This window comes from Ptiloglossa arizonensis, chromosome 2 (assembly GCF_051014685.1).
Source record: "Ptiloglossa arizonensis isolate GNS036 chromosome 2, iyPtiAriz1_principal, whole genome shotgun sequence".
Taxonomy (NCBI): domain Eukaryota; kingdom Metazoa; phylum Arthropoda; class Insecta; order Hymenoptera; family Colletidae; genus Ptiloglossa; species Ptiloglossa arizonensis.
In genome coordinates this window covers 30760600-30774411 of record NC_135049.1, presented here as the reverse complement: position 1 = coordinate 30774411, position 13812 = coordinate 30760600, and the positions used below count along the sequence as shown (strand labels likewise).

The following is a 13812-nucleotide window of genomic DNA, read 5'->3' as shown; positions in this document are numbered from 1 at the left end:
TCCGCGTACACGCGTACACGTTCCCGGGAACCCGGACTGGAAGCTCCGTCTCGTAGAACGAAACCGTAGCCCGTCGTCGACGAGCGAACATCGACGCGACGAGACACGGGGCTGATCCAGTTCGGAAAAGATCCTCGATCCCAGCGCGCGAAACTTCCTCCAGGCGGGATGTTGTCCGCCGAGAGGATGCGTCCTCGTTCGGTTCGAGGAGCGGAAGAACACCGTATACGAAGCAACCGTTCTCAACGAAGAGCAGAGAACCTGAACACCGAGATCGAGGACCCTTCGATCGTTCGCGAGACCGTCTCGCGGTTCGACCGCGACAGAAACGCTTTCAAACAACCCCACGACTCTCCCGATCGGCTTCGCGACTACGTTGAACTCGAAACGGGTGACCATTGGAAGTCCATCGATGGATCCGAAGGTCGCAAGCCTGACTCATAACCGGACCATCGCGTGCAATGTTCGTCAACCGTACCGTCTAGAGGTCGTCGACCTAGCGACCACCGTGAACCAATTTCCTCGAAGCAACCCCCTGTTCCGGACGTCTTCGAGTCGAGCGAGCTACCGAACTTCGACTCGGCTCGAACGTCCCTTGACCACTCGTCCATCGAGCTTCGACTCGTACTCCAACGATCCCGTATCCCGTATCTCCGCGCGGAGGTCGTCGAGCTGTCGCGACGGGCCATCGTGAACTCGAACCGACTTGGTCCCCGTCACGGATGATGACTCGCCGCGAACTAGGCTACCAAAGTCCGTCGACGAATCTCTCGTCGTCGAACGGGAGGTCGTCGACCCAACGGTTGGATATCTCGCGGAGCTGCTGGAACGCGCGCGGCAGCTCGCTGCGGACCGAGCGTTCCTGGTCCCCGTGGACCGCGAGCGTAGGCAAACGGTACCAGCGCACCGAGACTGTCGCTTTGAATAGTTCATTGTCTACGGTGGTATACAATGGTAGAGCGGAGCGAAAACAACGCGAGGCGACAAATATTCCGAGACTCGTCGCGGATTCGCGGTTGTCCTCGAGGGAGACGAGCGCGTTCTCCCTCCGTCGGTGTTCACATCGCGGTTACGAGTTCGAGAGTCGTTCTCCGTGTCGCAGTTCGTAACCACCTCGCGCGACCCTCGGGTTGTCCGCAACGATACTCGCCGCGCGAGTATTCCTCCCGCGGACCGTGGGACCGCGAACGACGACAGACGCGGCGCACCGCGCTCGAACGCAGCTGGCCAATCGGTTATTTATAAACGAGAGTTTAACGAGACGATCCGCGCCCAATACGAGACGCTACTTTGTTCGAATTGTTATTAATAAACGGCGCCAGGCAGCAACGCGAGGTCGCGTTCGGGGGTGAATCGTTCGCCTCGTCGTTCGATGGGAACGATCGCCTACTCGATACGGAGACGATCGAACGTCTACGTTTAATTTTACGCGACGACTCGGCCCTTACGCGCCGTGGTTCGTTTAACTTGTATACGATAGTTTTAAACAACGGGAGCGAGGAAGCGTCTCGAGCGACGAACACCAGTCTCGAGAACCCTTTCAGCGATTTGGACGAAAAACGGCCCGAATGCGAGTAACTTTTTTTTTTAACTTTCTAACGACACATTCTCGTTATCACAAATGTACGTTGTGATAACTTCGACGACAGCGGATGTACGATCGATCTTCCCGTAACGCGGTTAAAAGCGTCCCGAAATCTCATCGAGAAGACGATGGGCGAGGTACGAGCTTCTCTCTGGTCGTGTTACGAGAAGGTCGAGCGTACCACGGGTCTCTCTCGACCCGTAATCGCGATCGAGGAATCGAAACGACCTTGACCCGTGTTCGCGAACAACAGCCACGAAAGGACGATTGATTCCTCGCGTTCTTCCTCGCCCCCGTACCGCTTCGTTATTCATCGGGCGTGCCCGAAGCCGCGAGCGATCGCTCTTCAATTTCCCTTAGCATAAATTTGCATCGGCGTCAATTTTCTTTAGCATAAATTTCCCGGTTACAATCGCGGGGCCGCGCGCCATTAAGCGCGCGCCGGGCATTAGGAGCGTTTTTCTCTTTTTTTTTTTTAACACCACGGCGGCGCGCCTCGTCTCTCGATCGATATCGCATCGATTCTCGTTACTTAACCTGAATTTTTCATACGCTTGAAACTTTCACGCGCATGCAAATCGAAGAGAGAACGACCGGGGAGAACGAAATTCGACGAACGTTGTTGCACGGGGAACCGTACGTAAGCCCCCGTACGCTCGGAACCGTCTCGACGGATTCGCGTCAAAGTTTACACGCGCGTAACGTCGACGATCGATTCTCCCGTGGTCGAAGCGAGTGGGGAGATATTGGTGGGAATCCACACTGCCAAAAAAACCGATTTTGATACCTAGATTTAAAGAAACAAGAGACTTTCTTCGACACCGTCGCCGGCCCACTGTCGACTTTTTCGCGATCGTATCGGGGCAAGCGCAACGAAGCGTCCTGTGTCACCGTTAGGGGGGTTCGAGAAACCACCCCTGTCCCCCAATTTTTTTGTACTTTTTAATACCGTGGAACTTTCGCGATTTTACGCAGAGGACGCGCCAGGTGCGAACACCGATAGAGTCCCGTTCGATCGAACAACGGAGAAACGAACAGCGAGGCGATTCGTCGTTTTCGTATTCTTTTGTGTTTTTTTTTCCTTTTCTTTTCTTTTCTTATTCGATTCTCAAGCGAGTCACGCTCTCGCGAAGTCATACGTAGGTAGGTCAGGGCATAATCGACGACAACTCGTGACAATACACTCTAGGAATTCAATGCCTTCTGAAATGCCTTCCAAATGTGGTGTTCAACGTGCCGAATTGTATACAATGGAGAACCAGAGACGGAGAGACACCCGCTTGAAATCTCCTCGGTTCTCGCAACGCGTGCGACCGTACGCGCGGGATTACCATTTCTCCGCGCGATTTCCGGCGTAACTTCCGATGACGTTCGCCGACAGATTCATTTGCCGCGTGCCCGATGAATTAATCACGGTGCTGTGTGCCCCCTCCGACGGACGAGGAACGACGAACCGAATCGTACCGGGATCGGTCTCGTGGTCCCGTTACTTCGTAAAAAAATAATAAGAAACGCCCAACCTCGTCGAAGTAAAAGGCTGAAGCTTCGTAAAAGAATTTCGCGCGCTCCGAATCGGCGCATTGTTTCTATTCGCGTTTCTTTACAGACCGTAGCTCGAATTTTCATAATTCTTGTGTGCCTATCGACAACGAACAATCGATCTCATCGAAATTCGTAAGGAAAACGATACCAACGAGTTCTCGTTCGTTGGTTCTTGGCTTCTCGAATAACCGGTTCTCTAATTGGCGGATCTGTCGGTTAGTAGAATCTTTATCTAAAATTTTGACGCGATCTCAGCAACGTCGATACTTGTGCCAAGCATCGTGTTATCCAGACGACCGGTGTTTGGAAAAAGTTGGACACGGCGAAGTGGAAACTTTTTACGAAACTTTACCGGTTCCTTATAGTCGATCTCGAACGATCTTTCGGAACGATTCGTGCATCGAGATCGTATTTTTCGATCCGTTCGCGTCATCGGAAGTCGCGAATCGCACGCACCGCGTAAAAACGAAAAAAAAAAAAAATGAAAGAAAACCGTCTTACGTCCACGTAGAGTTTAGTAGTACCTCGCACTCGAGTTTGATATTCGTTAGACCGCACGTACGCGCGCGTAGTCGTCGACGCGTAAACAGAAGTAGAGCAATAATCGTCGTTGTTTCTTCAGGTGCATCCCAAGAGACTGAGCCGCGTACCCGTCGCTCGTTGTAGGCGAAACGATCCGACTTCACCGCAATGATCTTCTCCGACCGTTTCAAAATTATTTCCCCGAAAGACGCGGTATCTTCGACACTGCGGAGTGTTTCGTAAAACGTGGATATAATTTCAAGGATAAATTCGATTACCATCGACAGCTATTTCGAACGATGATCGACTCTCGTCGAATCTTTCTACAAAGACGAGCGAACTACCTCGATACAAGAACATCTGTCAACTTGAAAACAACTTTTCCCGCTAAACTTCGCGCGCGATTTTACTCCCACGGTTCTCACGTTTCGCGAAAAATCCGTCTAACGTCTACCTGTTAATTGACCGGTTCATCAGCGTAAACGCGCGTTAAAAAACAATTTAACAGAGACGCGTTCTGTCTCGCGACGCGCACGAACGACTTGCACCGACGCGAGAGAACGAGAACCTTTTTCGATCTCGAAGTCACAAATCGGTACAGTATCGAGACAATGGATCGGATCTTCGAGCGGGAGAACAAGGATCGTTTCGCGTACACCTCGTTAGTTCCTTCCCTTCTGGTGTGAATGTGAGCGGCACCGGGACGTCGTCGAGGGTTTCGTTCGAGAACGGACCTGCGATTTTCTCGTCCATCGGAGAAATCGAAGAGAGCAACGAGACCTTCTAGGACGTCTCGCGTCCGCGGCGCGTGTACGGTGCGCGTGTCGGCTCGCGCGTCGCGAGTGATGCGCGATTTCCACTGAACGACTCGTTGAAATCCAACTGGTGCTGGTTCTTCACCCATCTTCGAACCGATTCGAAATTTTCTAATTTTCCATACGCTCGTACAGGGATCCTCCATCGTTCCACGGGGTCTCGTAGAGATCTGAGAAGTGTACGAACCGAGTTGTTCGAATACCTTTGAAATTATCATTCTACGCGTGCCAAGAGGAACCTGTAAAACTCCATCGTCCCGCGAGGTCTCGTTGAGATCTGAGAAGTGTACGAACCGAGTTGTTCGAAAACCTCCGAAAGTATCATCCACAAATTATTATTCTACGCGTACCAAGAGGAACCTGTAAAACTTCATCGTTCCGCGAAGTCTCGTTGAGATTTGAGATGTGTACGAACCGAGTTGTTCGAATACCTTTGAAATTATCATTCTACGCGTGCCAAGAGGAACCTGTAAAACTCCATCGTCCCGCGAGGTCTCGTTGAGATCTGAGAAGTGTACGAATCGAATTGTTCGAATACCTCCGAAATTATCATCCACAAATTATCATTCTACGCGTACCAAGAGGAACCTGTAAAACTCCATCGTCCCTTGAAATCGGAGAACTTGCGGACGTAGTTGCTCGAATACCTACGAAACGATCGAGCATCCGATATTCTACGCAATTGAAGAGAAGACCCGTGCCTCATCGTGCCGCGAAAACGCGTTCAAAATCCGAGGCAAGCGGCGAGGAGGGGGCCCTTTGCTCGTAAAACAACGTTACGATATTTTCCGTTGTACGCGAGCCTCGCGTCCCTTGAGCGCCAGTGGGAACCGAGCATAATTGCGCGACAATGCGAGCGTGCGAACGGCACCGTGTAATTAGCGTATTAACGAGCAGTAATTTCGTTATAAATCCCCTCGCTGTGTATAATCGCGGCGGAGCAATGCGCGGCGAGGCGAGGCGAGGCGCGGTGACGGTCACTACGCGGCTTTTCCGCAACGTCGCGACGCGTAGATTCGACGCGCGTAATCGAATGCGCCTCGCGATCAACGATCGATCGATTCACGAGGATCGAGCTCGACCGTGGCGGAATCCGTCACCGTTTGCTCGCGAGAGCGCATCGATCGTCGCTCGCCATCGTATCCTTGTAGATAACATTCTCTCGTCATTATTGTATTACGTGTAATTATAGCCGATGTTAGATCGCGTTCATTGAACGATAACGCTGCTCTAACCGCTAAGCGTATAAGTTATTACAGTACCCAGCGACGGGCTGCAGTCCGAGCAATATTCGAGTGGAGAGGAGACCGTATCCTGTTCGCGATCGTTGAGAATTTTTCCGTTTACTGTCGAATCGCCAGTGCCGCTTTCGAATCGAAATTACTCGGGAAATCGTAGATCACGGATAAACCGTTGATTTTCGTCGGTGTCGCGTTCGTCGTTGGGAACTGGTCGCTGGACGGACGTCACTTGTACATTTACTTAACACTCGGCGTACACGACGAATATAGTTCGTCGGATAGATAGAGTAATCTGCTAAGCTAAGAAACACCCGTAGCCTTAAACTAATTTATTCGGAGTAGTTGGCGTAACGAACAATAAGAGAAACGTAACGTATAGAGAGTAGAGCTATCGATAACCGAGACACCTCCAAGTACCCGTTTACCGGAAGAGAAGACAAATTTTACGTCGAGACGAACCCGATCGTGGCAAACGAGACATTGAACGGTGCGTATCGCGTAACGTTCAAACACGCGCGAACCACGATACCTAGCTGAGCATCCTGTTTACCTTACCACGTTCGAGAACGCGCAAACTCGGTGTCTGCGTTCGATTTTTAATCATTCGATCGGAGCTTCGAGCTCGTAAGGAGACTCGCTCCGCCCACGAGAGCTTTGCGTAACTCTCGAGATGTCCGTGCTACCGGCAAATGGGTTCGAGGGTTGTGTTTACCGAGACGTTAGGCCCTTTAACCCTTTCGCTGGCAAAGGTCGCGAATACACTCCGGTGCAAAACTGTACGCGCGGACAGAGAACACCAACCGAGATCAACAATGTTCTTCGGACGATTCTCGTTCTTTTCAATTCTTCCTGAAAAATTAACCGTACGCAAATATTTCTTTCGCGTTTCGTTCTTCTCGCGCGAGAAACCAAAGTATAAATACAGCTCCGAATCACGCGGATCGATGTCCCGTAAGAAGAATAACACGGTGTCGAATTTCGGGTATTTGACGGGCATCCCGGTACGCGGGTACTCGGTTCGAATCGATAGCACCGGTATAATAGAGTATACACACGCGTATAAACGTACACGGTAGCTTGCCAGTATAGAGGCGTAGAGTTAAGGAGAAACGCGTGAATTACGAGGGCAACGCGGTGAACGTGTTCGAGTAGAAGAAGAAAGAGGAGGAGACGATCGTTCCGGGAGAAAAGCCCGCGATCGCGGTCGAGCAACGCGTAACCGATTATCGAGGACCGCGTGCCTTCGCGTAATTTACGTGCGCGTGCCCGCGCCGCGGAAAACCCAACGTTGAATGTAACATTCGACGAACGTTCGCGATGGGAACGCGCTTGCTTGGTATGTCGTAGCCACGGGCGCCGAGATTGGAAAAATCCTCGACTCGTAGTCGTATCGAACGATAAAGAAGCCGGAATTCCGTGTAACACCTCCACCATCGGGACACGGATCCGAGAAAAGGTCACGCGTTTGGAACGTCGACGAAATTTATCTTTCGACGTTGGATTCTCCGCGCATTCGGCAGGTTTTTACCATTTTGGCGGCCAAAATCGCTCGTCACTTTTTGTATATTTTTTACACTCCTCCCTGCATCCGGCGGTAACATTCGATGCAGAGGAGTCACGTATATGTATATGTATATCGTTCGTCGCGGGAAAAAGTTACAACCGAGGAAAATGTCGACTCTTCGGCGACACGGAGGCTATATATACGCAGAGAGACAATAGTATTAACTCGTCGCGCACGTTCGATTCAACCGATGTAGAAAAGAACCGACGACTATGGTAGAGAGTTTATACGATTACAACGACCCTGTACTACGGCCGATCGTACACCATTCCTGTACAATGTATCGTAACAGTATTTGCTATCGCACTAATGGTAAATAAATGATAACTGTTAGTACGTTTCCTGTTTATTTTTTATTACAGAGCGCGCGCTCGACGATCGTGTCGACCGATAACTCGATAACGAATGATAAATTGCATCGGGTGCACGGTATCTCGGTTTATCCGTGTTCGATCGTCTCTCGAAAAATTGTAAACCGAAACGATCGCGATCGGAGATAACCAACCTTTCGAGATAATCGGATGCCTTTCGTAGCACGATTTTAATCTTACGTGTAGTCGCGCACGATCGTCCAACGCGCCGATCAATTCCCTCGTAATTTTCCAGCAATGATACTGCAACGTCGAATCGATCCTCCCGAAAGCGATCTCGAATATCGTCGATCGCTCTCCGAGATCAAAGTACGCAAAGATACGAAGGTACAGGCCTTTGCCTAAACGTAAATGAAATTAACCCGATAATTTCGTAACGACGTTTACCCTGTGCATCATCGATTCGGTAGCGAGAAGCTCGAAGCTGAACGAACCCTAGTTAATTCGATCGAGCAACTTCCCTGTCACGGACTCCTGTCGTCGGTCGCCTCGTCCGAAACGGAAACTTCGACCGCATTGTAGGTTAGGGACAATTAACGGGGGGAGTCTTATTGAACGAACGAATTTTACAGTCGTACCGCAATTAGACCCTCGACGATAAAATTCGTGACCGCGCGGAGAGAATTCCACGAAACGAGTACAAGGCGTTGATTCTACTAAAAATTTCTCGGTAGCGCGATTTCGAAACGGGGGCAAACATCGACTTTCGATAATGCTCGTCAAACGGTGCACGATGCCTGTATTTAAGGAGGATCGATGGTTGGTCGACACGGTGCATCCGGTGACTAAACCGAGAAGGGCAACGACCTCTCTGTTTACTCTGTTCGTAAGTCGAACGTTTACCCGCCGATAGTTGAGCGACATCTCGAGAATTTGGGTCGACGTTTCGGTGAACAATTTCATTGGATACACTCTCGGCCAGAGATGGCCGATGTGTTTATTCGAGGAACGTGAACGATAATACGCGTACAAGGTACACAAGACTCCGTAGATTTCGTACGTTACGTTCTTTATTTATTACGACGATAAGAAATAAATGACAATTCACGCGCTAACCGTGTTGCGCCTGATATGGTATATCAACTGCAATATAGACGTTGGTCTTATACCCGCGATTCGACTGGCTGCAGCGATCTACGAAGCAAAAACAACGACGATACAGGTATCGAATAGGAAAGCGAGTACGTATTTGCGAATAAACGTACCGTGTACGGTTGCAGTTCCGAGAGCTTTTCCCTTTCTTCTATGGACAAGTTCATTCGGAGCCTGAATCGATGCGTAAAGTCAATTGTTGGTCGTTAACGGATATTGATAACTTTCATTCCGAATAATTAAACTTACAAGCTGTAGTCGATGTCTGGAGGTATTATCATCTCTTCGTTCTTGCGAATTTCATTGACCTCTTTCTGTTGTCCCACAATGGCATGTGCATAAGTCGCTTCTATCTAGAAGATCAATTGATTGGTCATAATAATCAACAACGAATCTGTACTGATTTACCGATATTACTCGTAATAAGATGCGACGGCTACGGTCTTCTGCGCTGAAACGGGAGCGAACCAACTACGAAAAATAACATTTGCGAACCTTTAATCTCCGGGCGACGATCGGGTCGTCGGCGAGATGACCGAAACGATCGGGAAGCACCGAAAGTAGCATATCGATCGATACGTCATTTTCTGTCGGGTTTAACATATCGAAGGCAGTCTTGACTTCAGCGTTTTTGGAGGGTACAAATTTCAGTAATTTTCGCCAATGTGCATTCAACTTTTTTTCGCTTTGGAGCAATTGTATGCCGTCTTCTAATTTCGATAAGATATTCTCGGTCTTTGCCATTCTCTCCTCGGATACGCAGCCTATCTCGTAGCCTTTTTTAGTGAGCCTTTTGTCGGCGTTGTCCGGTCGTAAACTTAAACGAAATTCTGCCCGGCTGGTGAACATTCTGTAGGGCTCGTTCGTGCCTAGGTTAATGAGATCGTCGATGAGAACACCGATGTAGCCCTCCGTTCGGCTTATTATCAATGGTTTTTTCTCGAAAACCTGAGAGATACATTGCGCGAGTAAATTGCAAAATCCAATAAATCGGGTAAACGTTGGATTTACCTTGGCCGCAGCATTAACACCTGCCACAATCCCCTGCGCAGCTGCTTCTTCGTAGCCAGTAGTACCATTTATCTGTCCAGCGAGAAACAATCCTGGGATCTTTTTTGTTTCCAATCTTACGGTTAGTTCTCTGGGATCTATGTAATCGTACTCCACTCCGTAACCAGGTTTCACTGCACAAAAAATAGTAAAAATTATACAAAATCGATTGAACACATTAGGCGCAATTAAAGAAAACAACTCACGCATTTTAGCATTTTCTAATCCTAATACACATTTAATAAGGTCCTCCTGTCTCTCGGCTGGAAGTGTACACGACAATCCAGACGGGTATATTACAGGTGAGTCTAACCCTTCTGGTTCTAGCCAAATTCGGTGCGCGATCGACTTAAATCTTAAAATTTTGCTCTCTATGCTCGGACAATACCGGGGTCCCGTTAGCTCCTCTGTTACGTGCGAATTACAGTGCATGTTATCCGTTACTACCTTTGCAGCAGCTTCGGTTGTAAACGTTATGTGAGTAGATAGCTGTTTTTCTACCGGTAGCCAGACTGTTTCGTTCATAAACGAGAAAGGTGTTGATACTGGATCCGGCGGGTCCTTTATACATTTAGAAAAATCTATAGTAGATGATTCTATTCGCGGTGGAGTTCCTAATAAAACGTAAAACAAAATTAAAAATTCTTATACGTATCTATATAGAAAAGAAAGTTGAACCGTAACGAAAATTACCAGTCTTCAATCTTCCTATTCTAAATCCAACTCTTTCTAGTGTATCGGCTAGACCGATACTAGGGTCGTCTCCGAGTCTACCAGCAGGTCTTTTCTCTAAGCCAATATTAATTTGACCTTTTAAAAACGTACCCGTTGTTATAATAACTGCTTTGCTGTATATCTTTGTTCCATCCTCTGCAATGCAATACTTTAGAAAAATTGAATTTTTTAAAACTAATTATACGTCTTTATTAGAATACGAATGGACACACTTAGAATTATTCCATGACAACTTGGCTTATCTCCCTGTATAATTAAATCTTCTACGGAAGATTCGCATATTTCTAAGCCTCGTGTATTGAAAAGTTCTTCCTGAAGGTGTTTCTTGTATAAATCACGATCGATCTGTGCTCTGTACCCCCATACGGCTGGTCCTTTGCGCTTATTTAATATCTTGTAAGAAATTCCAGAGAGGTCACATATACGACAACAAACTCCATCTAACGCATCAACTTCTCTTATGAGATTTCCTTTACCAATTCCACCAAAGGACGGATTGCACGACATCTCTCCTGTTGTTCGAGATATCGTTCTAAGTACAGATTCGATAACAATTGATTCTAAGCAATCGACAAAATTCATACCTACTGTACTCTTTTTGTGAGTAACCAACAAGGTGCTGGCACCCATCCTAGCAGCAGCTGCACACGCTTCTGTACCAGCATGACCACCACCAACAACAATAACGTCAAATTTGTACTGATTGCTGTTGGACGATGCATTCCGTATTAACCAACGAAAATTATGTCCATAGTTTCTACCCAAGAAAGCAAATCTAATCCTTTGAAAACCCATTGAATCAATAATACATTGCCACAATAAAAAATAAAGTGCTTCTTAAATGTAACAATATAAATAGGGCACAGAATCTTGTCACATAAGAATGGTAAGTTAGATCCCACCAGTCTTCCCCCTGACTATACAACCATAGATATATTCACAAAGCATTCTATTCGTCTAAAATCTTCATAAAGTCCAGCCATCTTGCGATCAACAGACTGAACTAAATTACAAATCTTGAACAGTGCCCCCAACGGCGAAACGACCAAGTTTGTAGAGAAATAGTTTCGCTCTTTATTGCTAGGTGGAAACACCATTTCTATACTGTACATGATTAAATACTCTTCTCATGTAGGCTAAACAAGAATTTTCCTGGAAGAAATATGTATGTTATTATTAATTACAACTTTCCTCTCCCTTTCCTGCATGGCCATAAACCACTTCATCAATAATTGAATGACGTCATTTCCAAGAATCCGCGAAAAAGGAATACCTACTTGACTATCGTACTCTCCTGATACTAAAGTTCAAAAATCAGACATTTCCTCAAATTTTTGCCGATTTTCAGACTTTGGTATCAGGAGAACATGATACTCGAGGAGGTATTCCTCTTTCGCGGATTTTTGGAAATGACGTAGTTCAATTATTAGTGAAATGATTCATAGCAATGCAGGAGAGGGAGAGGAAAGATGTAATAAAACTATATGATATATTCTGAATATATTTGATTTATTTAGTATAACATACATGTTTTTTCCAGTTACAATCATATTCCTACTTTTTATCGTTATACTTTAAGTATCATACATTCTTATGTGCCGCAAAAAATTTTCTGTACCACAATATACAATTTATTCTTATACATTAAGTAACTAGTCTAAATATAAAGCCGATTAGGATGGACAATCTTTGCAATTAAAAGAAGTTCTCTGACATGCTCCTTAATGTTAAGAAACGTGGAAGCGATTTAACCGAATATTTCAACAAATTGATGGCTCTTAAGCCATTATTTCTTTTAGGATACCGTTAATATTGTTTAAACTATGGTCCCACTCGTGATCAGTAGCAGCAGTGGTAGTAGTAACAGTAGTGTAAGTAAAACGATATAAAAGTATGAATATACTTACAAATGCATAGTGAAAGTAGAATGTATTATATGTTTATATACATTCGTGAACTGGGACTGCAGCGTCGGTATACAGAATTTTTATATAATGCCAACTAGTGACAAAATGGCAAACTATTTTATTACAAACTTAAGCATTTTGCCACTGAAAGCGCTAAATTAGCTTTAAGAATAATTCGGTCTGGTTGTTATCGTTAGGTAGATATTCGCTTTTTTTTTATAAATAAATGATCACTCCAAAGATTTAATTATTATTTATTAAGTATATATCACTTTGTTTTGAGAATGAATTCCAATATTCTATGTAAAAGTTATATAACATTAATGCACTTAAATACTGCATTGACGATAAATCCAATCATCTGTTGATTCTTATTTAGACAAATAGTTACAGATGGCGCTGTAGCTGGGATGCACCTGTGGTTGCAATAATTTGATTCAAACATAATATAACGCAGTGTAGTTATAAGTTTTTCAATGTTATGACGAAGTATTGTGATTCTATGTTAGAAATTGAAATTTTTAATATAAATATTTAAAAACCGTTTTATTCAGTTACCGTATAGTAATCAGAAACAAAATGAATGCACCTCCAACCTTCGAATCATTCCTTCTTTACGAGGGAGAGAAAAAGTATGTATTGTAAACGAGATATCTAATCTAACCTGCAATTTTAACGTTTCTGTTATAATATATATAATTTCTGTGTGTTGCCTAGAATAATTAAAGAACAAGACACTAAGGTACCCAATGCCGCGATTTTTACGGTTAACAAGGAAGATCACACTCTTGGAAACATGATTCGCAAGTAAATATAAATAATTAATTGTAACTTATAAATTCATATCGATAGTAATTTTTTGTATTGTTATTTAATAGCCAACTATTAAAGGATCCACAGGTTTTATTCGCTGGATACAAAGTTCCACATCCTCTAGAACATAAATTTGTCATTAGAATTCAAACAACATCAGACTACACACCGCACGAAGCTTTTATGCATGCAATTACGGATCTTATAGCAGAACTTTCATTATTTGAAGAACGCTTCAAGGTAAAACATAAATATTGAATCAATTATATGGAATTATGTTACAATTATTTTTACATTATTATTTTCAACAATTTTTAGGAGGCTATTAAGGAGAAAAAAGAAGGTTTAGATTAAGTCATAGTTTCTCCAATTATTTATGGAACTTATACAATTATGTAAATAAATTGTCAATTATAGAATTTTGTATTACACGGTGACAGTGACCCGATTCATTTTACTAAATAAAATGAGAATAATTGATACCTGTACATATACATATTAAGAAGAAAATAAATACAGTTTAAAGAAATTATATTCTAAACATTTACGTGTTAACATATTCAAAACCTCGAATG

The 13812-nt window shown here is 45.1% G+C and overlaps 2 protein-coding genes across 3 annotated transcripts; one reads left to right on the top strand and one right to left on the bottom strand.

The window, feature by feature from the left end:
• Window positions 1-8632: 8632 nt before the first annotated feature.
• LOC143155270 (5-taurinomethyluridine-[tRNA] synthase subunit MTO1, mitochondrial) lies at window positions 8633-11422 on the bottom strand. Of its 2 annotated transcripts, none has more exons than XM_076327804.1 (9): window positions 11102-11422; window positions 10730-11029; window positions 10476-10652; window positions 9989-10396; window positions 9744-9916; window positions 9228-9680; window positions 8982-9085; window positions 8846-8906; window positions 8633-8774 (listed from the first exon to the last, which is right to left on the bottom strand). In XM_076327804.1, the coding sequence occupies exons 1-9, from the start codon at window positions 11310-11312 to the stop codon at window positions 8685-8687; spliced, it is 1977 nt and encodes a 658-aa protein (XP_076183919.1). In that variant the 5' UTR covers window positions 11313-11422; the 3' UTR covers window positions 8633-8684. The 2 variants fall into 2 exon arrangements, with proteins under 2 accessions (XP_076183919.1, XP_076183920.1); XM_076327805.1 differs by having other exon boundaries at window positions 11106-11244.
• A 1398-nt stretch (window positions 11423-12820) lies between these two features.
• Rpb11 (DNA-directed RNA polymerase II subunit RPB11) lies at window positions 12821-13782 on the top strand. Its single transcript, XM_076326976.1, has 4 exons — window positions 12821-13056; window positions 13142-13231; window positions 13303-13477; window positions 13556-13782. Exons 1-4 carry the CDS (start codon window positions 13004-13006, stop codon window positions 13589-13591), a joined length of 354 nt encoding a protein of 117 aa, XP_076183091.1. The 5' UTR covers window positions 12821-13003; the 3' UTR covers window positions 13592-13782.
• The last annotated feature ends 30 nt before the right edge of the window (window positions 13783-13812 follow it).

Excerpts from the sequence above, each read along its gene's own strand:
- LOC143155270 (XM_076327804.1), bottom strand. The coding sequence starts at position 11,312 with ATGGGTTTTCAAAGGATTAGATTTGCTTTCTTGGGTAGAAACTATGGA. Across the intron at positions 10,653-10,729 it reads TTGTCATGGAATAATTCTAA|AGGATGGAACAAAGATATAC; the intron begins GTGTGTCCATTC and ends ATTGCATTGCAG. Across the intron at positions 10,397-10,475 it reads AATAGGAAGATTGAAGACTG|GAACTCCACCGCGAATAGAA; the intron begins GTAATTTTCGTT and ends ACGTTTTATTAG.
- Rpb11 (XM_076326976.1), top strand. The coding sequence starts at position 13,004 with ATGAATGCACCTCCAACCTTCGAATCATTCCTTCTTTACGAGGGAGAG. Across the intron at positions 13,057-13,141 it reads CTTTACGAGGGAGAGAAAAA|AATAATTAAAGAACAAGACA; the intron begins GTATGTATTGTA and ends TGTGTTGCCTAG. Across the intron at positions 13,478-13,555 it reads TATTTGAAGAACGCTTCAAG|GAGGCTATTAAGGAGAAAAA; the intron begins GTAAAACATAAA and ends AACAATTTTTAG.